Source organism: Glossina fuscipes, unplaced genomic scaffold (assembly GCF_014805625.2).
Source record: "Glossina fuscipes isolate IAEA_lab_2018 unplaced genomic scaffold, Yale_Gfus_2 60, whole genome shotgun sequence".
Lineage (NCBI taxonomy): Eukaryota > Metazoa > Arthropoda > Insecta > Diptera > Glossinidae > Glossina > Glossina fuscipes.
In genome coordinates this window covers 7,836,690-7,862,808 of record NW_023998432.1, presented here as the reverse complement: position 1 = coordinate 7,862,808, position 26,119 = coordinate 7,836,690, and the positions used below count along the sequence as shown (strand labels likewise).

Sequence of the window (26,119 nt, the reverse complement as noted above, 5' to 3'; positions counted from 1 at the left end):
CAAACTTTCGATTTAACTTTTCACGTCGATTTTTGGAAGTTTGAAAACATTTGAAGAAACAGCTTATAAACGAACGTATTAACCGTTTGAGTCCCAAGCAGCGCGAAAAACCCAGCACATTTCGAGCGTTGTGTTACGTATTGTCGAAGTCGAGACTTATTGACGCAAGTAGATCACACAAAATAAATAGTAAATAGTAAATAGTACATTTTACAATAGGTGAAATAATACTATAATAATGTGCTTACAGACTTTCTTTTTCGATTCATTATACCTATTTAGGGATGCACCAAATTTAGAAAAGTGAAATAGTAAATCGAGGTTAATTTTTCACTTACTATATGCGTTGCTTCGTCTAATCATTTTAAAACACACAATTATTAACAGTGGAAAGAATTATTAACTGAAGAATATGGGAGACTACGTCCGATCATTTCGCAAATTGCAATAAAACTGATATTTCTCGGCATAAAATTAAACAAGCACTATCGCGCTGCTGGGGTATTTTCCTACATATATAGGGAAAGCGCGATCGCGCTGTTTGGGATTCTTCAACAATGTTTTTTCAATACCGTCTGCGACTCAAACGGTTAAAGGCTAGAACTGAATCGAGCCAGAATCTCGCCACCGCTTACTTTGTACTGAATTTGATGCTAATCTCAAAATGAACGCCAAAATTAGTAATACTGTGATGTGAGAGTAAGGACGTGACGAACATATGAGTAACATGCGTATGTTATGTATTATTTTTTATATATTCATTCGCACAACAATCTACAAAAGACAATTGAATGTGAATAGTCTGTTGTGCAAACTACACCAGGTAATACAATATATTGTGCGATTTTATTATATTGAAAAGCATAAGCTTCCAAGCGTTTTTGCCAAGGTGAATGTTCCCGCAACATATTTGCGCTGCACGCTAAATTGCGTATGGAGTAAAATTCAGGGGATAGATGGCATTGTCTCCACAATTACTTCGCAGTTAGTGAGAGAGAACTAAAAAAATACGAAGTGCGCGTAGGTGATACCATAAAGTACAATGTCGGTCTGCTTATGTCATTAGGTTCTGCTCGAAAGTCAGCAAATCGACTCCGCGAGACTGGCGGAGTCGAATGGCGAGACAATTCGCTATTATCAATTAGACGAAATATTGCTCGATATATACTCGCCAAGTTGTATAAACATATATTTAACACTATATACGCTGCGCGGAACGTACGAGACGGTGAACAATGGATACTGAGTGATTAGATCTATTATCTATGGATCTTTACCTTGCTATCAAATCGTACACAGGCTAATCGCATCCTTAAAAAAAGTGGTGAATCAAACTTCTGTAATGCCTAGTGTTTGTGCATTCTCTAAAACATTCAAATATTTAACCAACGTGTAAAATGGAAATGTTTTGAAGTGGTCAATCCGCCTGTCTCTATGCCTATGTGTAGTTCATTGTACCGTCGAAATCATAGATTCGTTCTCAAAATTCAAAAAAAAGATAGATCTCAAATTCTTTCTTATCATGTCCGTCAGAATAGGTTTGAAAAAGATAGTTCCAATAGCTCGGGCCACATATAACAAGAAAACAATAATTTCATCTTTCATCGCACCAAATCCATGGCACCAAAACTGATCAATATAACCTTCACGTCAAAAATGCACAATTGCACTTATTTACATGAATATGTAATATATATAAAACGAGTTGTAAAAAAGGTTTTTAAATACCTAATACATCGGCCAATAATTCCCGGGAATAGATAAAAAAATCGTTGTTTTAGAGAAATTCGAATTTATTCATTCATATAGTCTCTTTTACGAGTGATACAGACAGTTCAATGCTTCTGCAGTATTTCAATTGCTTTTTTTATACAACGATTTCTGAAGACTCTTAAAATACTCCACAGTTTCCGTAGCAGCCATTATACCGGCTCCTTATCTTAATTCTGGTGCATATTTCTTAGACTTGGGCACAAATAAGAGTCAACGTGGCCAGTTCTAGAGAAAATTATATGTGGGGCAGCAATTCGATCTGTAGTCATTGACTTGTACCTAGTACATTTATTGCATTGAAACAAAGCGCGTACTCATTTAGAAAAACGCTTCTCACAGCCCGAATTTGCATTATAGTGATCATTGTCTAGATTATCGAGAAAAAAGTTTCAAAATTCTTTTGATGTTTCCTTGCTCTTCATTCCCTTTTTGAACGTCGCTCAAAGTTGTAGGGGTCGGTACGACCTCGTCTAAAATCAGCAAACTAGCGACAAATTATTGTTTTCCACGGAGAAGAGTTGACGAAATCATTTTTCGAATCAACGATTACTTGAAGCGGTACTTTTTCACCTATGAAGCCAATCTTAGGAAATACTAACCGATATGTTACCATATACCATATAAGATTAATGTAATCGATTAGATAAAATTTTGATTTATCATATGATTAAATATTGTACACCATCTAGTGGTGAGTGTGGAAAGATTCGGCAGAAGTCTATTAGAAAATCATTCGTGTTTCTACATTGATTTATTAAGAACTGGACCATGTCGCTCTATCTAAATTTTTTCTATACGAAGAGGTTTACTTATTTTCGATATAATAAGTATATAAAATCATTGTGATTGGTTGCTTTTTATAAACCGTATCTGACGCCTTCATTTCTCTCGAAATTTGAAATACAGATAACTTTGACATGAATGTACGGTATATATTTCAGTTGTTTGCAAATTGTCGTTCATGATATATGAAAGTGTGAATAGATGGATGTCATTTACGGTACGGTTTCTGTTTTTAGCTGGATTAAAATGAAAAAAGTGATGCTGTAGCTACGGAAATGATTAACTTGGCCTGGAGTAAAAATATAGTAAGCTGTAAAACATTCAGAAAGTAGTTTGCGAGATTTCCTGAAAAACTTGTTGTCTGAAGAGCGATGGAAATTTGCGTATGTTCACCGACTACAACAAAAACAACGAAAAAAGTTATCTTAAAGTTGAGCAGGGAAGTTCTATCGAATGAGTCGTGCTTTCCAGCTCCAGGGAAGTTCTATAGAATGAGTCGTACTCTCTAGCTCCGTCTACTTCTGATTACCGCATGTTCAGATCGATGCAGCCATATTTAGCATATCCGATTTTGCAAAACTCGAGATAGCGAAGTTTCTACCATGAGAACGTACGGAGGTTACCCGATAAGAAGCAGAAGGCTAGTGATAGTGATGATGAATGTCTCGACTATTATATATATTATTCCACATCTGACAGTCTCAGATATGTTTATATAAAATAATTTTGCACCTGACAATTCGTATACATATGGAAGAGATAATATAAATGAAGAGCACTGAATTTACTAAAAAACACACGTGTTTAAGATAAATTAATATATCTCGGTACATCACAACGAGCATTAATACAAATAAATACTAATAAGTTTCTTAGTACTTGGAAAACGTGTAAAAGAATATGTTTATAAATGTTTATGTATATAATTACAGCGGTTACAACTAGATTCGTGTCAAAATTGCCTTTGCCAGGTGGTTAAACGAAACTATTTTTCCCACGAACTTTAATATAAATTCCTGTTAATTTAAAATTATTTTAAAATATTTAGTCATTGATGGCATGGTTGCAAATGAAGAATTTCAAATTTGAGGGCAATAAATATATACAGCGACACGTATTTCTGAAGTTTCAAACGCAAAGATTTTCTTTCGATAAAAAGCAACTCGTACTTTAAATTAAATCTTGTAAGCTTTCTGGGGACTACAAGTTTTGCAACAAAATTATGGATTCATTGCCAAATCTTAAACATGTGAAAATGCAATTCATATTATGAAAATTTTTCGTAGATTCGATCGTATTCATTTCATTAATATAAAAAAAGTAATTGTACTATAGTAAATCTACAATAGTAACATTGAATTGAAATTAGATTTGGGCATAGTTTAATTATTCGTGCTTTCTTAAAGCCAAAAAATGAAAACAAAAAATAAATAAAAATTATAACTTTGACATAATCGTAAATTAAGTATGAAGAAGATATTTTACGGTACTTTCTCCAATAAGGTATAAATTATGCCATCTATTGAAAGTTGAATCGAGCTTTCACTAAGTCAAGCTAAAAAGTTAATATGAAATTGGCCTTCGCCAACTGAATCTTCACAAATTTGTGAACTTTTTTAAATCATTCTAAGAGGTAGACGTTTACGTTATCTGTCTGCATACGTCATTTTAAAAGAAACACTAACTTAATCGTACTCACTTTATGCTGGAAAATAAAAAAATTGTTTTGGAGTAGGATGGAATCTTTTAACATTTATCGATAGCTGGTGGATGATATTTGATTGCAAGATAGAATGAATAATCATTCGCTAAACGGCGAACTTTGACCGGAGATTTTGCTAAAGAAAACTTTAAAATCTAACTTTGATTGATTGAGAACTTTGACAACAAAACTTCATAAGAAAAAGTTTAAAAATAAATTAAAATCACTATTCAGAACTCACAATTTCGGAAAGGTTAGAATTTTTTTCCAATTTGGAGCAGATTCAAGAATAACCTCGTTCAATTCAGAATAACCTTGATGAAGACATGGCGAAAAAATTAAGAAATCAAATTTGCTCTTCTAAAAACCTTTTAAGATCGTATTCGCAGGTGCGATTAAATAGATTCTACTGATCACGTATATAGATATATGTCATGAGTTTTTGAAATAATACATGGCAAATCCAACACATATCTTATGATGGGTATAAAAACAGATAAAAAAATTATCGTCTTGGTCAATTCAAGCACGTGGTCAATGTACAACATCACGGTTTAAGCCTGTTACTCATACGCGAACATTTCGCTGTCTTTTTGGAAATGCTAAACTTTTGAATTGAACTTCTCTGGTGGGTCATAGTGAATATAACAGTCGCTTTTCTTTTTTAACGTTATTAGATAAGTACAATATACTCCTCTCCTTTTTATTTCATGTATTTTCAATGACAATGTAAGACCAAATTTTTCGGTGGACGGGCCAAGATCGATTCCTAGACGCGGTATCAAATCCAGATTACTTCAATTTGGCGCAAGCTATGGGTATGATGAAAATATAATAATAAAAAAAAATAATAATAAAACAAATTTAAATAGGTTACCATATAAAGGTCATGAGCAACCTTTTTCTTCGATCAATAACGCTTCGGTGTCCATGCCGACAAATAAGATGCATTTAAGAGTTTGTGCTATCGCAAAGGCATTCGTGGTACTATATATAGTGGTCACTTATTCAGAATAAGGTGCAGATATTTATGATATTTCTTTAAAGATAAAGAGGAAATATTCCTGCATACGAAGTTTAATTTTTCCGAAGAACATTAAGATTAGAAGAAACCTACCCAAGAAAAACCTGTAAAAGTGTATCGAGAAAAAGGCAACATTAGTTTAAAAGAGAGTAATCGTGTTATGCCATGGCACATACATCATAGAGTTACATACAAGAATTGAATTTTCGAAAGTGTTTTTAAGATAGTTGCCAGCTGTTTTCACTTCAAGGCCAGAAACTCTTGCGTAAGGAGAATGCCAAGGAATGTTTCTTAGATGGCGCCAATTGATACATATAATGAACATTGAATGATTAGGTAATACTATCGTGCCTGCAGTCTACTTATATGCATTTATTTGAATTGATGCACATGATATTTTTACATTTGGACGGAGCTTTCTCTCTAAGCTAACTTAGTTCTAAGTGCTTAAACTATTGTCCCTTCTTTTATTTTGCTCTTCTGCCTAACTAAAGTACGCTCTTTATCAAAATAAAAAATTTATACTTCATTATCAATACAAATTTTTAATTTTACGGAAAATATATATCTCAGAAAAGAACGAACGAAGAAAGGGCGATCTACAATTGAACAATTCAGAAGCCAGTCATCGCTAGGTTGCTTCTCAAGAACTGAAGCCAAGATTTGTGAGTTATTCGAAATTTTGAAATGATAATAAAAACATATAAAAAGCACAACTTTTATATTTGGAGACCTTCAGCTATTGATGCACTTGCAATACATCTGATTTATACGGTTCGCTATTGTAGCTATCCCCAAATATAAACAGATGATCCTATTAATTGCAAAGCGTTACTGCGAAGGTTTCAACATTTCGTCTTGTTGTTAATGTTCCGGTGGGTGCTAATTTATAGATTTAAATCTTCGCGCTAAAATTTGATCGTAGCAAGACTACTATGCGATATACAAATATTCTATCGCTGATACAACTGGAACAACCCTTTATGGTTAAGATCGTACGACTTTCCATTTTTAAACGATTGAATAATCTTTAAACGTGTAGAAATTTGTAATTTATTAATAGCTAAAGATTCCGTCAATCTTTAAAAGGTTAAGGTTGCTTTCAAATATGTCTTTTGCACAATGTTAATATTACAATTATTAAGCCGTCTTATCTTTCGTGTTCTTCCAATTCAAAAAACACTTTTTAAAATACGCGAAAAATGTACTGGCATTGTTTCAATGAGTTGTACTGTACTAAACTACGCACTCTGAAATTTGAAACTTTTTGTCTGCATTCTGAAATAAATTCTTCTGACTTGAAAAATTAAGCAAGGTACGACATAAATTAAAATAAAATCTGAAACTAAGGAAAGTATCCTGACACATAAACATATTAAAATAACAGTGTAAATATCGAATTGGAGATAACAACGTTGTGCTTTTGCATAAGTTTTGGAATTCATGTGTCGCTACCAAGTTTGACTTGGTAAAAGTATGCATTATATATGTTCCTATTAACCAGAAGCAAACTTTGTTCAACTCCTGAGTCACAGATTGAAAATAGAATGCAATTATTTCAAGATCAGAGAAATCCAATCACAACTTCAGTTTTTTATTTTTTTTGCAGCGCTGCTCATGATGTACGTCTTACAGCGTTAATTGCGCATTTCAAATTTTATTTATGCGTTTTCTTTCTTCACAATGTTATAATTCCAGTTCACTACTTGCGGTTAGCAGATAGGGAAGGTACAGTTGAGAGACCTTCTCTCTACTGAGATTATAGCGGGTCCTATCAAAATTCATCATCTCATGTTTAATAACTTTAATTTACCATCAGCACTAAGCTTGCACTGAGGTTTAGGTGACCATGGTTAAATTTGAGTTGAACATGTTGTGTTTATCTCGAACTGATTATCACGACCACCAGATGACATGAAAAACAAAATTCTTAAACGAAGCAAAGATAAACGGTACTCTACGTGTGCCTCAGTTAAAACAGTGCTAGGGATTCCAAAGTGTTGCAGCCACCTCTTGTCCTTTTTTTCTTTATTTAATACAATATAATCGAGGGAAACAAAAGGCTGGTACTTCTCTCCTTGAAATTGTTCTAATACTTGAATGTTATTTCGTGATAAGCGAAACCAATACTTGGGTGATAATTGATGATAATCGGAACTAAAAGAAGAGTAAAAATTTGATTGATACGCCTGTCACAAGATGTTTCCGGCAAAATAGATCGAACGGAGAAATTAAGTTCTTCGTCTGCTAATGGATATTGCGTTTTCAATAATTGGTTTTTTCTCTTCTTTTGCTCCTATTGAGCTTTTCTAATACTTGACTAAAAATCATTTACTGATGATTCATAAACGGTCCAATTAAAGTTCACAGTATCATATAATGTAATGAAGAAATGGCTCTCTTTTAAACGAAGAAACATGAACTTTATATTTACATTGGCTCCCTTTTCCATGTGGCGCTCATTTACATCTTCTTCCCGGCTAATACAGATTCAATATTTCATCTTGGTGTCTTTGGTTACATTAAGCGTGAGCGTAAGTCGCTGTCAGATTTACATTAGTGGCCTTCTTATAATTTTTGGTCTGCTAATCCAACAAGCATACAAAAATAATAAATTTTTTGTCGTAAAAGAAAAGCAAAAAATTATGTTAACTTTTTCTGATGAAAAAACTGTTTTGTAAATAATTGGTAAAATTGTAAATAGTTTGAATGGCAAACAAGCGACAGAAATTTTCAAAAATGTGAAACATTCCAGCTATGTAACTTTTGTTTCAATTTTTATCCATTGGTCCAAAGGTTTTATTTTTCGCTGAAGTTTATATGATCCTCGTAATTATGTGTACTAGGCTTTACATTAATATCGGCTATAAATTATAGGTAATAATATTTACATTATTGTGAATGCGCGTCAATCATGCCCAGATTCAAATCAGATTTTAGTTAAATTAAATTGGGAGTACACACTCCAAGTTGCAGATTTTCATTTCAAGTTTTACGACAAAAAATAATCGTAAATGACAAACAGACAGACATCTAGTTTAGTGTATTTTAGAGAATCTCCGACATTTACTTCTGGATGCTACAAATGAGAGGCAAATCTAGTACACCCTTACCCTTCGGTAAAGGGTATAAAAAAGAGATAAAGAAAATGTCTAAGATTTAACACTTAAGCATATTTCCAAATGAATAATTTAATTTTTTAACGTGGGTCATATCTTTGCATGTTATGTCATTGCAGGTACATATTTACAATTATCAGTTATCTAATTGGAGTTTTCATTTTTGCAACTATCGTCGGCCAGGTAGGAAATGTTATCACAAATCGTAATGCCAACCGATTAGAATTTGAAAGACTTTTAGACGGAGCTAAAACATATATGCGACATCACAAGGTATATAAGAGCATCTGCGAAAATAATTGCAAAAATTTTAACGATTCCTTTTGACTACAGGTTCCTGGCGGAATGAAGCGGAGAGTACTACGATGGTATGATTATAGTTGGTCTAGAGGTCGTATTCAGGGCGGTGGAGATATTAATACAGCTCTTGGTCTTTTGCCTGATAAATTGAAAACTGAACTCGCTTTGCATGTAAACCTTAGTGTGCTCAAGAAAGTTACTATATTTCAAGAGTGCCAACCAGAGTTTCTTCATGACTTAGTCCTTAAAATGAAAGCTTATATTTTCACTCCTGGAGATTCTATATGCCGAAAGGGAGAAGTAGCCAGAGAGATGTTCATTATAGCCGATGGAATATTGGAAGTGTTAAGTGAAACCGGCAAAGTCTTAACCACGATGAAAGCTGGCGATTTTTTTGGGGAAATTGGTATCCTTAATTTGGATGGATTAAACAAGTAAGCCCAGAATATTTTATAACGATATTACCCACCACCAAAAGCAACCGAAATTAGTTGGGTTGCGACTATCGAACGAAATACAAGGGTTTTGTATCTATATACTAATGCGTCTACTGAAATAAATTAGCAACAAAAAATAAACGTTATTGTTCTTTTGTTCCTACTTATCTCAACGTACTTAAGCACAAATTTAATAATGGTTTACTAAAAATTCTTAAAAACTGTCTATATACACGGTGTTTTGGCAGAATCATATACTTTATAAGTTAAAAGAATCGTATCCGAAGAAAACATTTCTAATAAAAAATCCGAGAAATAGAACAAGGAAAAAACAACATTTTTGAGTGTTCCCGAACTTCCAAATCGAATGTCTCAATAAAATTTACGTGTAAGAAGAAGTTATATCAGTTTTTAAGGAATGTTTGCAGTAATTTTGCTTAAAATTCAATTGAAGTCGTCTAAAGATCTTAGTATTGGATTTACCTGAACTTTATAAATAATATATATAGTATCTATATATATACATATATATTAGTATATATATAGTATCTATATATATACATACATATTATTTTTAGGTATACTAAAGAAGCTTTTAAATTTTCAGGTATTTTAAAAATTCTACCGTTTTCAATTTGAATACGAGTTATTTACGAGAAGTCGTTCTTGTGTTAATTATAACATTGTAACGGGAACCGTGTTTTGTGTTTTGACGTGATTTATTCGTGATTTTATTTTTGAAGTTAAGTTCGTATCGCTGAATTTCGATTTTTAGGATAATATAGTTTTGTCTACAAATCTTAGGAGGTTTATTCACAAATTATTTGCAGGAACTTATATTTACAACGCTTTAATTCTCATTCTGATATTGTCCGTTCGAATATTGCAATTCAAATTCCGTCACTCGACTCTGTTTGCCTTCCGCTAATATTCTATTTATACACTCTTTTACCATTAGCTAAATTCATCATGAAGTTTATGTGTCAATCCTTTTTCTTGCCAAATTTTTGGTAATTGTCGTTAATCTTTTCGCAACTAGTCAACTGAATGACACAGGTAATGCGTCAGGAATGTGTTTTTGACTTTTAATTTCTTCTCAATTTGATGTCTTCGAAATCGATGAAAACTTAAATTTTCGAATGTGCGATGTTCATAGCGGTTCACGTTAGGAAGACACAAATTTTTTTCAACCTTGTTTTAACTTCTTTTAAGAAGCAAATAATCATTCATTATTTGAAGTGAGCATAACTGGAAGAGTCAAAACATGTTGAGGAGGCAAAGTTAAATGTTAAAATAGGTGCCGAGGGAATTGTTATCAAAAACTTTGCACATCGTACATAGCAAAGACCATTTAATTCGGATTCTTATACAGAACTCGAAAAGATTATGTTCGCGAAATTAAAGCAATCAAGCAAGATTAACGGTACGACGCCTTAAAGCGATTGAACACAAAAACTGTTGCAGTAATATACAGCAAAATAGTATGGTGTAAAATAATTTCCACGGGAATATATTTTGTGCACATAAGCATATTACTCCGTTTTGTTTTCAAATACACAATTCTGTCTTTCTCTCTTTCTTCTCTCAGCATTGCTTGCCATTTCAGGTATATATAATAGATTTGAAATGTTTCTCAAAGTATATGCAGCGCTGTATCGTTGTATTCAACTTCATAAACAACAAAAATATCACACAATCTACTTTGGTCGTAGCCATAGTGACTGCTTAGCCGTAAAGGTACACATCTACTAGGCTGTGGCCGTCACCCACTTACTGGCTATTTCCGTATTACACGAATAAGTGACATTTTTTGAGTCATTGGTCATATAGTAAATATGTATGTATTTATATATATACTGTAACGAGTCTTCTTAACCGGGGTGGAACTCAGTCAATCCGGGGTTCGTTGCAAGAATATATATTTAGAACGAAATGTTCTGAATCTTCGGTGGGATGGTTTAAAATTCCCTTTTATTGTATATTAGGCGGGGTACAGCGTTGTGTAGAGGCTGGCTAGGAAAAAGGAACCAGTGAGGTGGCCCGACTTCTGGTGTGGCTTACACGTAGTGAGAAATTTATTTATTCTTGTTATTATTTTTCCTTTACTTTGAATTACCGCGGGGCGCTACAGAAGAACAGAAACGCTGCCAGTGTCATAGCGGCTTTGGCTCTCTGGGCCGATGGTTCGTCCCTGGTTGGTATGTAAATAAAAAAAAGACGTCTCCCAGTCCTTCAGGGATGGCGATTAAAAAGCTGAACCAGCACATCCACTGTCCGTTAAGTCAGTAGTCCTAAAGGTCCTTCATGGATGGCGATTAAAAAGCTGAACCAGCACATCCCCTATCTGTAAAGTCAGTAGTCCTGAAAGTCCTTCAGGGATGGCGATTAAAAAGCTGAACCAGCATATCCCCTATCCGTAAAGTCAGTAGTCCTAAAAGTACTTCAGGGATGGCGATTAAAAAGCTGAACCAGCACATCCCCTATCCGCAAAGTCAAAACAACTCTTCCTAAAGGTTAACTTGTCAAATTGTCCGTGGGAACTTACCTTAGACGGCTATGACACCAAACTGAACGACTCTGTGCGATGCGCTGTAATTTTATAGTCGGCGTCTCGCTCGCTGGACCTGTTGCCAACATGTTCTTAGCGTGTGCTTATCCTCTAAGGAACTATATTTGTGGCTTAATTTATGTTGGCTACGATGTCTTTGACGCGACCTGCATGATATTACTTATGACTAACTTACTGCTAAAACACTCTTACGTGCTGGCCTCTGTTTATCTTATTGTTACTTATTCATCATGCACCTAGGTACCATGTCGCGTGATCTATTTACCGTTAGGTGTGTGAGTGCTATGTTTCTTAATCTATGTGTCCAATACTTCGCTTATGTTTATGTGGCTTAACGGTATTTTCTGTTTATGTGTGTTTGTCCATGTTTGGGTATGCATGTTTATGTGTGTGATTCTATGCCTTTGTACATTTTCCTTTGATGTATTTTCTACCTATTCTTGGGCTCACGTGTGTTTGTATAGTTTTATGCCCTATGCTATGTTCATATGTGCTACACATTTTGATACGTAGGTGTTTATGTTCTTCTCTGGTTGCCTGTGTTTGTGTATTTTAGGGCATAGAGACTTTGCGTGTTGCTAGCGTCTGTGCGTTTTGTATGCTTATCCCTTATTTTCTACCTAGGTTCATTCCTGTAAGTTATGTATGCCCTAACAGCGTTGAAGATTTCATATACCCTAACGGTATTGTACATTCTATGCAATGTTTCTGCCATTTATACATTTTGCATGAGTTTTTTTACATTTTACAGCATAAAGACTTTTGTGTGGCGCTAAAGTCTACGCGTTTTGCATTCTCGTATATGCTTGTTCCTTATTTTCCTACCTACATTTAATTCTGTGTGTCTTGTTTTACCCTAACGGTGCTGTATGGCTTCTGGGTATGTTCTGTGCTTATATGAGTGGACGTGTATCCTACTGAGTTCATACCGATTCGATCTTGCTGATTTGTATAAGTCGGGTGCAGGTTGTGGTATCATAATTATGCTTTTATACCGGTTGTGTTCTAAGACTTTGTACATGGTTTCTTATATTTACACCTTTATACCGGTTTGGACATACTTTTCTTATATTCATGCTGTTATACAGGTTTGTACATAATTTCTTGTATTCATGCTTGTATACCGGTTTGGACGTAATTTCTTATATGTATGCTGTAGGAGGTTGTTCATGTTTTCTTCATTCACTCAGACGTTTACGGACAGCTCGGACTGACAGGTGGTTCGTTGTGGGTAATTGTTTCAGGCGGACGGACTTGTATTCCGTAAGAGAGGAAAACCGCTTCTTTACAATACATATATATATATACATGTAAGAATTTGTGGCAAGGGTTTAACGTGGGTTCCTGCCTGAAAGGCTTAACCCCACGGTGGCCCAAGCCACTTTTAAGCGTACTACGCCCCCTGGCGAGTTAGACTATCCCCACAGAGTAGGGGCCTAAACAGCACCAGAGTCCAGATCAGAATTTGTGGCAAGGGTTTAACGTGGGTTCCTGCCTGTAAGGCTTAACCCCACGGTGGCCCAAACCACTTTTTAAGCGTACTACGCCCCCTGGCGAGTTAGACAATCCCCACAGAGTAGGGGCCTAAACAGCACCAGAGTCCAGATCAGTTTATTGTGTATGGAACAATAAACCCCACTCTGGTGAATGGCGAGGCCTAGCTGCACTCATTGTTCCATTTTAGCTAGGAACTCGCCAACCACAACCACCACGAGTACTCCCCGAAGGGCCGCACCCAAGCAGTCAGGACTCACAAATTGATCAACTGACTGCTTCCGCCATAAGGCTTCCACTGTGCTGTTGATCAATTACCACCATTACCCGCAGGCATCCGTGACATGTGTTCAAAAGTAAAAATAGGTAAAAGGGGAAAACTTATTCGTCATATCCCTTTTCCATTTTTGCATGTATTAATTAATTTACCAGACATTTTCTATCAATCGGCCAAAGGGAAGGCCGTCCGTCAATTCCTTTTTGCATTAATAGTATAATTAATTTATTTATTACGACTTAAGGACAAAGTCCATCATATACCCGCAGGCATACGTGGCTTTGTGAGGCGAGCTTCCTGACCCCCGTGGCTCCCAGTTTGTTTTGCAAAGCCTTATGGCATACTTTGGGCGGTTGTTAAAAACAACCGTACTTGCTTCGGATTCTCCATACTTTCCTGGTTGCCAGCCCCAAGTGAACTACTTTTCTTCAAGATATATAGGTCTCGGGTATTGCACTGAACATGGTAGACTAGTCTAATGCACTCTACCATGCACTCGCTAGATTACTACCTTCATTGTACTTAAATACCATTCAATATATTTCCTCGGTAGTAACTAGCTTATTGAGTAAGAGCTCTTCTTCCAGCCAACCCCTCCACCATCTCTCAGAAACTCGTCGCCGAGTTAGCAGCCCAAAACCTTAAACTCTTCTTAGCCGGCCGAAGCCGTTGCCCGGGGATCACCGCTGGGAGGTGAGAGTTTCGGCACATCTATGCTTCCCATCAAAGCATAGTTCATCTCCCCAAAACAAATATAGAGAGTACAAGGTCATTATGTATATGCAAAAACGTTAAATATGTAAGATAGGACATTTCGCTACCAACATTTGCGCAGCAAAATTATTAACTGCTAGGTCGAGGAATCCGATAAAAGCAAATTATATTCAGGGCCGTAAGAGAAAGTAGGGGAACTGAAATGAGAACATAATTGAAATTTGTACGGCAAGTATGCGTAAGTTCTGTCTATGAGTGTGTTCACGCCAAAGCAGATATATTTGCATGCGGTTGTGGGTATGCTTGGTCAAGCAGCGTACACGCAAAGTTTTTCAACTTTTGATTTTCTGTGCTTGGCTATTTTTATTTTTGCTATGTTCATATGAATATTTTTTTATAAATAAATTTTTTGTTCTTTTGGATAATTATTATTATATTTCTATATATTCATTTCTTTGTGTTCAAAAATTTTTATTATAATTATTCTTACTGAATTTATAAGATTATGATTACTATTATTAAAAGCAAAATATAATTATAATTACTTTGCCTAGTCTTTGCTATATGTATTGCAGTTGTTTAGTCTCTTTCTTAAGGTGTCTAATACCGTTTGTTTTTACCGGATGCCTTCTGGTAAATTTAATAATTTTGCGCGCAAATGTTGTTATCGAAATTTCCTATCTTACATATTTAACGTTTTTGCATATACATAATGACTTTGTACTCTCTATATTTGTTTTGGTTGTTATTTTCATGCTTCTTATATGCAAAATCGTATACCTAAACGCTTAATTGTTTATTAACAGTTACGTCAATATGTTAAGTATTGTATAGTGAACTTTTTTCTGGGTTAACTGGAGCACACTGTAATTTATTACCTTTCGTTACATGCGTAGGCGTATACATAATTATCTATAAATTTTTGCTGCCTACCTTGGCTTCTGAAGTATTACTTACTATTGTTCTTGCTGTGTATGGATTAACGAATACTATTGTAATATATTTAATTTTATAACCTACCAATAGTTTCCATACATGAATGATGATACATTTTATTTATAAAGAATAATCATATACTAATGCATAGATAGGATAGTATATATACATAAAATAGCATTGATATAACATGACATAGGATAGTATTGATATATATATTTCCATACATACATTAGGTAGCACTGATATATTATACCACACAACGGACACAAGCAGAGCAATAGCTTAGCGGGACAGTGATGGCAATCGCGACTATAAAAGAGCGTGACACTACACACTCGGCCTTTCATTTTTGTTACAGCAGCCGAGGAGCATCCGTTGTCCCTGAGTTACGGATGAAACAATCTCACTGATGATTTTTCAAACGGTCAGGGACAATAAAACTAGGACACAGGTAGGAATGGATGAGTAGCCCTATTGGCCCATAAGGTTGGCTGCTGTAACATCTCCACTGTATTTTACGGTATTTTGGTACGTATGGAACACGGAAAGTTATATCTGATAAAGTAACTACGGGTAACAATCGCATCGCGAGTCACCACACTGAGATTTTCCATTCGCTATTGCAAAAATCATAACTATTAGTACATGTATCACTATTAATACTGTCTACCAAAAAAGTTTCCATCCTTATCGTAATTATCTGCCAAAACTCCGCTAAAACATAAGGAAATAATATATGGAGGAAAACACGATGACCCAAATCTTTTTTTATAGATTTTTTGAGCACGCATAAGAAGACCCATTTAAAGGGTTATTGAAAGATATTCAAGGAAAATTTGAAAAAAAGTGAGGACAAACTTTGTATTTTTGAAACATTCAATTCATTCAAATTCAAGAATGGCTCTTATCTAATTGCCCCAAATTGCTTCACCCTCTTCCCCAATCACCAGCCGTGAACCCCACCAAAAATATGGGGAATGCCGTGTACGAAAATATTCAATGTCTTCCATCCAAGCTCTGCAAAGTGGACTACAAGAAGAATGGAGTAAGATCACTGTCTCCTATACAAGAAAAATTATACAAAATATGTCAAAACATTAAAATGCTATTATTAATGAATAATAATTTTTAATAATATGCCGGTTTTTCTTCGTGCCGTTCCTTATCTGAAAAAAACGCAATACTATTGACGCTTTGTTTTTTGAGTTCTTGAAGTTATTTATAATTATTATTATTTTAATTTTAGACTAGTGAAATGAATTCTTAGACTAAAAAAAAGACATTGAGCACTAGCAACACATGCTATCGGCTCTGCAGTTATTTAATTTGCTTATCTTGTTTATTTATTTTTTTTGTTTCTTGTTTTTTTTTTATATTTTAATATGTCATTCAGTACAAAATAATAAAATAAATTTTTTAGTTTGGTTAACGGTTTAACAAAGCGTTTACTTTTTGTCGAGCAAAAGCCCAATAATAGTGAGACTCACTGTAGATAGATATATAGAAAAATATTAGCAATACAGTAACAAAAAGTGTTAATTTAAGAAAATATATTAAGCGTCCTTGTGAAGAAAAGTTTTCACAAAAGTACTAACGGTAAACGGTCAAACACAAAGAACCCAAAAAGAAATATTCTATTGCTTACCTTCATACTTATAACTCCTTAAGCAAACGCATGCACAAGCGAACACTACAAATGTCTGTTCAATATATCCTGCTATCGTATGCATACGTGAGTAGCCTTACATGTACACGTCGAACAAGTTCTTTGCTCTCCTGCTTCCTTACATAGCGCTTGTTTATATTTCGGGCTTTATAGCGCGACATGATAATTTGTTTGCGCAAATGTTGCTAGAGAAGTGTTTCTTCTGATATATATCTTATTGCCTATCTTATAATATATACTGTTTTGGGATACATGGGGCAAGTTTGAAATGTTCTTAAAAAAACATGCAATATTGCATGCTGCAACTGCATCAACAGTATATTAAACTTCATATAAGTATGTATATTAAAATCGCACTGACATTATTGCTCGCTGCTACTACATCAATTATATTTATCACTTAAGTATGCATTCTTAACTTCTCTTGATTCGTCAGAGATCTTGTTCAGACTAACGTTACTTTTATTTTGATGACCAATGGCTCTTAACTCAAATGATGTAATTTCGATAATCAACATTATTATAATTCCAACCAATGATGTAATTCCGTTGCGAGAAAAACAAACGATGTTTAAAGATAACAAAATAAAAACTTGACCGAAAAACGAATAAAGCGACCACGAGTCGTTTATCTCCAATCCAGTTTTGTAGCTACACATTATTAAAAATTATCGTTTATGTTATTAGCTGATTTTGATTGAAACTAAAGTAGATTTACTGCGTATGTCAAGTGATTAATGAACTATTGACTGTTTAGATAAATATTAAATCTAAAACATTTCTTTTATATTTGCGAATGAATTGAGGGCAGATCGGAAAAAGTGGAAAACGTTTTTGAAAAAATTTGTAAATTGCAAAGTATTTTCAGAAAATTCACAGAAGTGTCTACCTTATTGTGCCAAATACTAACAAAGAATATGGTTACACCATAACTTACTGCCAGCAACAACAACACGAGCAATAACAGCAACAATAATAACATAAGACGCATATTTGCAGTTCCATTCTCCTGCCTGCCTGTATACGCTTATATACGCATAAGAACACAAAACTACGTATAGATATATGTGTACATAACACAAATAATAAAACGCTGAAAAGTACATGTGTTACCGCTCAGCAAACGATGCGGCGTACTAGTAAGTAAAGCTATGCTGCATAAAAATAGGTTGAAACCGCTGTGTTATAAAGAGACAATAATATTGGTTATTGGGATCGTGTAGAAGTTGTTTGCCAAAACAAGGATTTAAATGTGTATATGACAAATTATCGCCGTATAAAGTAAGAAGGAAAAGCTGAATGGCGCAAGTTTGTGAAACTACCGATCTTTCCAATGACTATGAGTTTCACTTGGTCGGTTGTTTCCACCAAGGTGAATCTGCCCTTTTTGTCAAAGTGATTTCTGCATGAAGCATATCCTCATTCTTCTAGTTATAATGTATTCGTCGGCTTTGCAAAGAGTCATGTTTTTTATAAAATTTGTCCAGTTTACATACAACATTTTTAATTGGAATAATGCTAAGCAAGCGTAAGTGTGTTACTGACTTTGTTTTCATTTTCTTTATTATTTTGCATTAGTGGACACACGCTACGTTATGTATTCATTACAGGATGAAATGGAAACAAGCCTTATTCAGAAAGTCGAAAACATGAATTACAGAAACATACTGAAAAAAGTCCAAGACCAAAGCAGCCTGAAAAAACTCGGCGATAATGTGGAAAAGGTCCACAAGACACGAAACGCTGCAAACCGGTAGGCCACGGCGACTTATAAGCAAAAGACAGAAGGTGTATCAGCAACTAAAGTTGAACTAAAAACTAAAGAAATGAATGAAATTACCATAGCGGACGCTATTTATCCTTAACTGGCAACTGAACGCTTTTTCGGATTACAGAACAAAGTAATATTGAAATGTTTTAAATGAACAGAACCTGACCTGGTTGCAAGTCAACGTACCAAAAATGTAGACTGAAGCAAATGCAGTGAAAATTGCCATTCCGTTATTTATTTATTTATTTATTCCACTTATACTAGAAACTCAACTAAAACAAAATGGCAGTCGAGTTCAATTGACTCTTAAGTAAATCTTAAAATTAATTAATAATAAAAGTTAGTATAAGTACAATAAAACAAATAAGGAGGAAAAAAAGAAAAAAAAAAAAAAGCATGTACACAACTAGCATAGAGCCACATCCACAACCGATACAGGACCAAATTGCAAGTGAACCCCTAAGCCATCGCAAACATGCATAAGCTTGGCAACCGATAATTGTTAACAACAAATTAATTTTCGACTCATAATGACATATTTAAGGTTAAGTCAGTTTAAGTACGACATAGGTAAATCGCGCGTATTAAGCAATGTTGTTTTAATGGACTTTAAAGAGTCCGTTAATGAGAATAAATAATAGACGTCATTTAGGTTCTTGCAAACAACTCTGAGAGGGTTAAACAGTTCAAAATTATATTTGCATTGACTAAGCTTTATCAACATAAAGTGCCTAGAGAAGCGGTTAGGGACATTAAAGCCTATCTCACGAAGTAATGCGGGCGAGTCAATTGCACCATTTATTAATTTGATTAAGAAGGAAACCCCAAGAACAAATCTACGTTTCTCGAGTGACGGTAAGGATAACAGAAGCAACCTATTTTCATAGGGTGGAAGAGTGGAAATCGGGTCCGAACCCAAATTCCTAAGGGCAAACAGCAAGAAATTCTTTTGTAGCACCTATATGAAGGAGACCACACAACAGAGGCATACTCAAGTATAGGTCTAGCCAAACACGTGTAAAGCCTTTTCGTAATGTAAGGATCATCAAGCTCTTTGGATCACCTCTTTATAAAACCAAGCGCGGACCTAGCTTTGCTTAACGAAAACTCAACATGCAAATTGAAACGTAACCTATAATCGAATAGAACGCCTAAATCTATGAACGAATCGACGTCTTCCAACCTGTGCGAATCAATGAAGTATTGAGTACTGAACGACTTTCTTCTTAAGAAAGAAAGCTTCTTACATTTATTTAGATTTAGTTTCAGAAGATTGAGAGAGCACCATGCAACCAAATTGTTCAAATCACTTTGAAGATGATGTGATTGCGATTCTACGGAAAAAGAAGAAAACAGTTTCACATCATCAGCATACATTAAAATCTCACTGAATTTAATCACGGAGGGCAAATCATTGATGTATAAATTAAATAATATAGGTCCCAAGTGGCTACCTTGAGGTACGCCAGACGTCACGGGGAATTCATCCGAGGTAATGATGTTAAACAAAACCCTGAATGATCTACCATGCCGATAAGAGCTTAACCATTCCACTAAGAAGAGAGGAAAGCCAGAGGTCTGGAGTTTAAATCTAAGTAGTCTATGATTAACCATATCAAACGCTTTGCTAAAGTCAGTGTAAATGACAGCAGTGCGAGAACCACTAGAAAAAGCCTTGAAAACATGAGAAGTAAACTCTAACAGAATGGTCACCGTAGATCTTCCCTTTCGAAAACCATGCTGGAAAGGAGAAATATACAATTTCATGGAAAAGGCTATATGCTGAGCCACAATTCGCTCGAACAGTTTAGGTAAGACAGTCAACTTGGCAATGCCTCTGTAGTTCTCTACAAGTTGCCTACTACCACTTTTGTGAATAGGAATAAGGAAAGAAGTCTTCCAACACAAAGGGAAAACACCTAAATTCAAAGATTTATTGAAAATCTTTGAGCTAACATCACAAAGCTCGCCAGCACAAGATATAAGTACACATGAGGGGATTCCATCAGGTCCAGGCGAACAATTATATTTCAGAGAGCTCAATCCTTCAAAAACGTCATTTTCAGATATAACAAAGTTAGGAATTGAAATCGAATTAGAAATCGGATATGGATAGTTTACCGATAAATCAAAATTGGCAGTTGAAAAGTTCTGTCGGAAGTATTTCGCAAAGAGATTTGAGGTTTCAAAATCATCCGAGGACTCGGAGCCATTAAAAGACACAAACGACGGATTTATGGAGATTTTTCTTTTGGAATTAACGAAATTAAAAAAGTATTTAGGGTTAGCAAACAAGGAGTCTTTAACAAACTGAAGGTATCTGCAGTAGTATTGGCGGTTGAGGGAATTAAATTTATGCCTTGCAACAGAGTAAGCGAAATAGTCGAAAGAAGAACCACTTTTTGAAAATTTTTTGAAAAGCTTGTTTTTCCTATTCTTGTAGTATTTAATTGTTTTATTAAACCACGGGGGACCCTTGCTTCGAGGACGAGACTGCTTGATCGGAACGGATGCAGAAATAGCTTGATTTAATATATTGTAGAACGACGACAGTAAGTTATCAATGCTTCCCCCTGAGAAATCGAGCACAATATGAGAAAGATGTGATTTTAGTATGGAAACATTGATTTTATGGAAATCATAATGTTTATATGAAGAATTTGAATTTTGAACGTTATAGAAGTTCAGCGAACCAACATACTTGTAATGAAAGGAAACACCCAATGCTGGATGATATTGATCCTCAGGTAAACTAAACGGAAAACAACGATTAACGCAAACCTCAGGAAAATTTGCAAAGCAGAGATCAAGAAATCTACCATTGCAATTAGGGGTACCATTGTATTGAACTAAATTATTATCAAATAATTCATTGAAGAACACAACGGCTTTATCAGATGTTGAGGTAGGAATCAAACAGCCAGAACTATCACTGTAAAACCAATTGACTTGAGGCAAATTGAAGTCACCCAACGCAAGGACAATATCGGTAGGTTTAGATTGCTTGGCCACTTCACAAATGAGCGCGGCCTGTTTCTTATATACAGAAATATCCGAATTTGGGGGAATATAGGAGCAGGTCACATATAAGTGTTTATTAGGAAATTTCACTCGAATGGCGATAAATTCAACATCGGGAGTAGCTGGAAATTCAAACGAATAGGTGGGGAGTGCCGAAGAAATGGCAATTAAAACACCACCACCATTGCGATACAAACGATCGTTTCTGAAAACTTGAAGCGAATTATGGAAAAGTTCCGACGAATATAGATCCGGCTTTAACCAAGTTTCAGTGAAGACCAAACAGGAAAACTCCGTGCTGGCAGCGAATTAAAGCAAATGTCTCACTACCTTGCTCACTGTAAATAAAGAGCGAAAGCTAAAGAACTGTAAACGAAAGATTAACAGGCAAAAAAAAGAGACTTTTTACAAAGAGCTCAATTGTTGCTTACACAAAACCAAAATGATTTTTTCACATAAATGAATATAATATTCACATACGTTAAAGTAACACTTTATTCTTTTAGAGAAATTATAAAATTGAACACGATTAAAGCAAAAAATAAAAATAAAAGCTAGAAATACACTAAAAAATTAAAATATTTCTTGCACTGAATAAAAACGCGACCACAACACGACGCAGAGTTGCCAAACTGGGCTATGGGCTGCAAAAACTTACAGAAACTATGTAAGCATCCACTAACAGCAGGAACTTTCCCTAGTGTGCAGAATAAATTGGAGAGCTAGTTGCAGCAAAGAGAAAACATGAGGAGTAACTATCTTCTATGAACCGTATAAGATACCACGAAATGAGAAGTAGAAGCCACTATTTCGCACTGCAGCACGAATAAAAAATAAATGAATGTGGTTTCAATGCAAAATGGCTTCATCGATGAAGAAGTGACTAGTATTAATATATGTGGCTATTGTAGCCAGCACAAACCCAAATGAATTTGAAGTTCTATTGCAAGGCTTAAGTGTCTAAATCAGAGAAAAACAATACAGTAATAGTGGCTGGAAACTTTAATGGGTATGTAGCGTAGCTCACCTCGACCTTGTTAACTTAACTACGGACTCATCGTTGACCTTACCTGAAACTGAGCTGGCACTGAAGTGATATGTACAGCCTCAGCGACTGTAAAGCCATAACCTGCGACATTAAGACAAAGGTTTCTATGATCAGCATGGCGTAAACGCTACGGGACTACAATGAAGAGCTAATAGTCATGATGAAGAGATATTTAGAATAATGCTAGAAGATATTAGTCTGATAGGATTAGTAAACGACCTTAATCCAAAAAATTGGAGCAGCGTTAGTTGCTTTCATGTTAAGGAAGCCGATCAAATTACCATCTCATAACCCTTTTATTGGGCGAACGAAGAGATACCTACGTTGAGATTGGCATGTAACCGAGCGCATAGGCTTTACAAAAGATCGAAAAATATCGTAGAGCGCTTGACTTGCCAACAAGAACAGAAGAATAAAAGACAATGCTTTAAAAAAGTAATTAATAAAACGAAGCGTAGTCGCTTTTTAAGCTGGTAGATGAAATACAAGCTAACCTTTTGGGTTTAGACTACCGAATGGTTGGCAACAGATTAAGACCATCGTCAGAACTCACAAGCCCTGTGACAGATTTTGATGTCCTTAAACTATCGACAAATCCTCCTCTATCACCAAAATATAATAACGAAATATTTGAAAGATAGAATCTTGTGCTTTAAGACAGAGAACTGTGGCAATTTGTATAGAGTTAGTGGTGTACATCGAGATTCAATTTTTGGATCAGCGCTGTGGAACTGCGTTTGCAGCAGGTATACTGCGCCTATAATTTCCTGAACAGCCTAAAATTTTAGGTACTGCCGACGATGTAGCCATGGTAATGGTTGCAGAGCGTTTAGATGATTCCACTAGCAAAATGGAAAACTTGATCTAAAAGATTCGCTCACGTTTAGCGTCAGTGATCTCGTACCATTAAGGAAGCTATTAAATATTTTACACTAATGGTCATCGATAAATAAAAAAAATTTAAAGTTCATCTGAATATTACAAACTCAAAAGCAGTGAAAGTGAACATAGCTGCGACAAGACTGATGGCAAGTGCAAGCGATCCGACGGCATTCTGCAGACGAATACTGAATGAAGTAGTAAAATCAATAATGCTATATGTGAGCTCTCTCTGGTACCGGGAAATGGGGGTTCAATCCTACATCGGGGGCTTCCAGTCGCCGTAGCACTTATGTGCGATAAGGGTATGCAGCTCTTTGCTCACACCGTCAGAGGATTCGGCCTGGTTGTGGTTGGGATGATTCTGATCGATACATTAGTTAAGGGTAGCTATATGAGAAAGACCTGAATCCAAAGGAGGAGCACGCCAGTGATAGAATGTTCGGTAAATAGCAAAATATATGAGGACACTCATAAAAAGAAAGACAAACGCATCATCTAATACCGAAAACTGAAGACTAAAAAAACGGAAGTTTATTTCTAAATTTCACAGCTACTCAGAGGTCATGGTTATTCTATGTCCTTTATGCACTACTTCAAACACAAAGACGAAGTGGGTGTGGCAGAGGAGATGATGCACATGTTTTTCCATCGAGTTTAATTTGATAAGCGGAAGAGTAATTGTGCTCAAAGTGAGAAATGTCTACACTGGAAAACCTCGTGTAACACAAGTTAGTGGCATAAGAGAGATTTCTTGCGGTCGAGAGCTACACAGCAAATATCTGCTAGACGCTACGGATTCTGCAAACGAACCGCTCTAGGAACAACATCGATAGTCGTTAGCGTACATCGCGCTATTTTACTGACATTAACTTTGTTTCTTACTTACTTGTTAACAAATAAAAAAACTCCAATTCAAGCGCTATTTTGCTTGTTTGGCACATGTTCTTTTGCGTAATTCTTCCCGGATTTGTGTAATAATTCGAATAAAATAAATACCAGTGCAAATCCTGTACTGTCATACGGCTTCTCAGTAGAAATTCATGAAAAAATATAAAGAAAATGTCATTTTAGAAAAAGCTATCAGTTTAATATGAAGGCGATCTTAAAAAGGTAGCTGAAGAAAACCTTATAAATTGAAAGGAGTGCAATTTATTATTTGTTTCTGAAATTATTGTTTAAAGACAGTTAAAAGAAAGCACGGAAGCATTTATTTTCACTTTGCATCAAATAAATATACGGTGCGATTTGATCTCTAGAGCAAATAAGTCAAACCAAAAAGGCTACATGTTCTAAAAATATTTTATGGGGGACTTTTAGAGAGTGACCAAAACAAAGTATTTTATAAACCAGCAATGAACGAGAAAACATTACTTTTAACACTTGATATATTTTCACTTCATAAAGAACTAAGAAACTGGCTCAGAATAAAAGAACGGGATTAATCTCAGTAGCCAAATATAACGATTTAAAGAATTTATTTATTTCATTGAACTATATTCAGCCACGTTTACAGTCACTGGCAAATTGTGACACTACCAATCCGAAACTTATAATAAATAAAAAATATAAATTTTTAAATTAAATAAAAATACGTCTTTGAAGTAGCAATAAGGAGAAATGAAGAAGAAAAGAAATATTAAAAGGAAAAATTATGTTATATAAAATAAATAAGCATTCTAATTAACAATTAAAGCATTAAGTAGTAATTTCAACTATTAACTTAGTCAAAACAGTTAAATTTGTTTAGAAAATTTTCTATGTGTTTCAATTATCACTTATATCCATCAGAATTGGTCCTGTTTAGTGAACCACATATAAGATATGAGCAGAAGCAAAATTTCATTAAAATAAAATGACAATAAAAAGTAGACACTAACAGCATCCATTTTTTCGAGCTGTGTTCAAACACTTGATAGATTTTTTTTTTATTTGTTGTAAGTTTTAATAGATCTTATTCTTGTGTGAATCTTACACCAAGATATTTAAACACTATCTTTACAAAGTTATTTTATATTTGTCCTTAATAGTTTTGACGTTTTTTTTTTTGGAAACTTATTTAAAATAATAGTAATAGTTATCTCATTACATTTTTATATTCGCAAATAAATAAGATTCCTTTAACGTGTATCCATTATTTTGTTTCTCCTGATTTGTATTTGGTTTTAATGGAGTTCTGGATTATAATTTCTTTTTTTTTTTTTCATTACTATTCGATATTTCATTTTTAGAGTCTTCTATTACATCTCGAACTAATTTTCAATTCGTTAATTGATTGTATTATCAAAGTTAAAACAATATAAAAATGACGAAGTTCGCTTAAATATTCTCAACCCTTTGACTACTCTCGTTGATTTCCTTTTTCTTTCTCTTCTTGAAGCTAATTTTATTGCCAACCGTTATGGTATATAGATGGACTTGGGACTTTGTTCTCTTTTCATAATTCTTTCTCTAAATATCGCTAATAGTGAGCGGAGAAATATGAAAAGATATCTTAATTGACGAAATTCCGTTATTATAAATAAGGCTACTGTTTTTGAAGAGCAGGGACAAAGCCGACCGACGGAACCGCCCTACGCGTATATTCACGTACCTTAATAATA

General features: G+C 34.8%; 1 protein-coding gene across 1 annotated transcript in view; it reads left to right on the top strand.

Annotated features, from left to right (window-relative positions):
• The window catches only part of LOC119637678, a 204,603-nt gene that overhangs the window by 86,809 nt on the left and 91,675 nt on the right, over positions 1-26,119 (top strand). The window contains exons 9-12 of the mRNA XM_038033873.1: positions 57-168; positions 4,941-5,076; positions 8,521-8,674; positions 8,735-9,135. Coding sequence (XP_037889801.1) covers positions 57-168; positions 4,941-5,076; positions 8,521-8,674; positions 8,735-9,135 — 803 coding nt within the window. The remainder of the gene's footprint in view (positions 1-56; positions 169-4,940; positions 5,077-8,520; positions 8,675-8,734; positions 9,136-26,119) is intronic.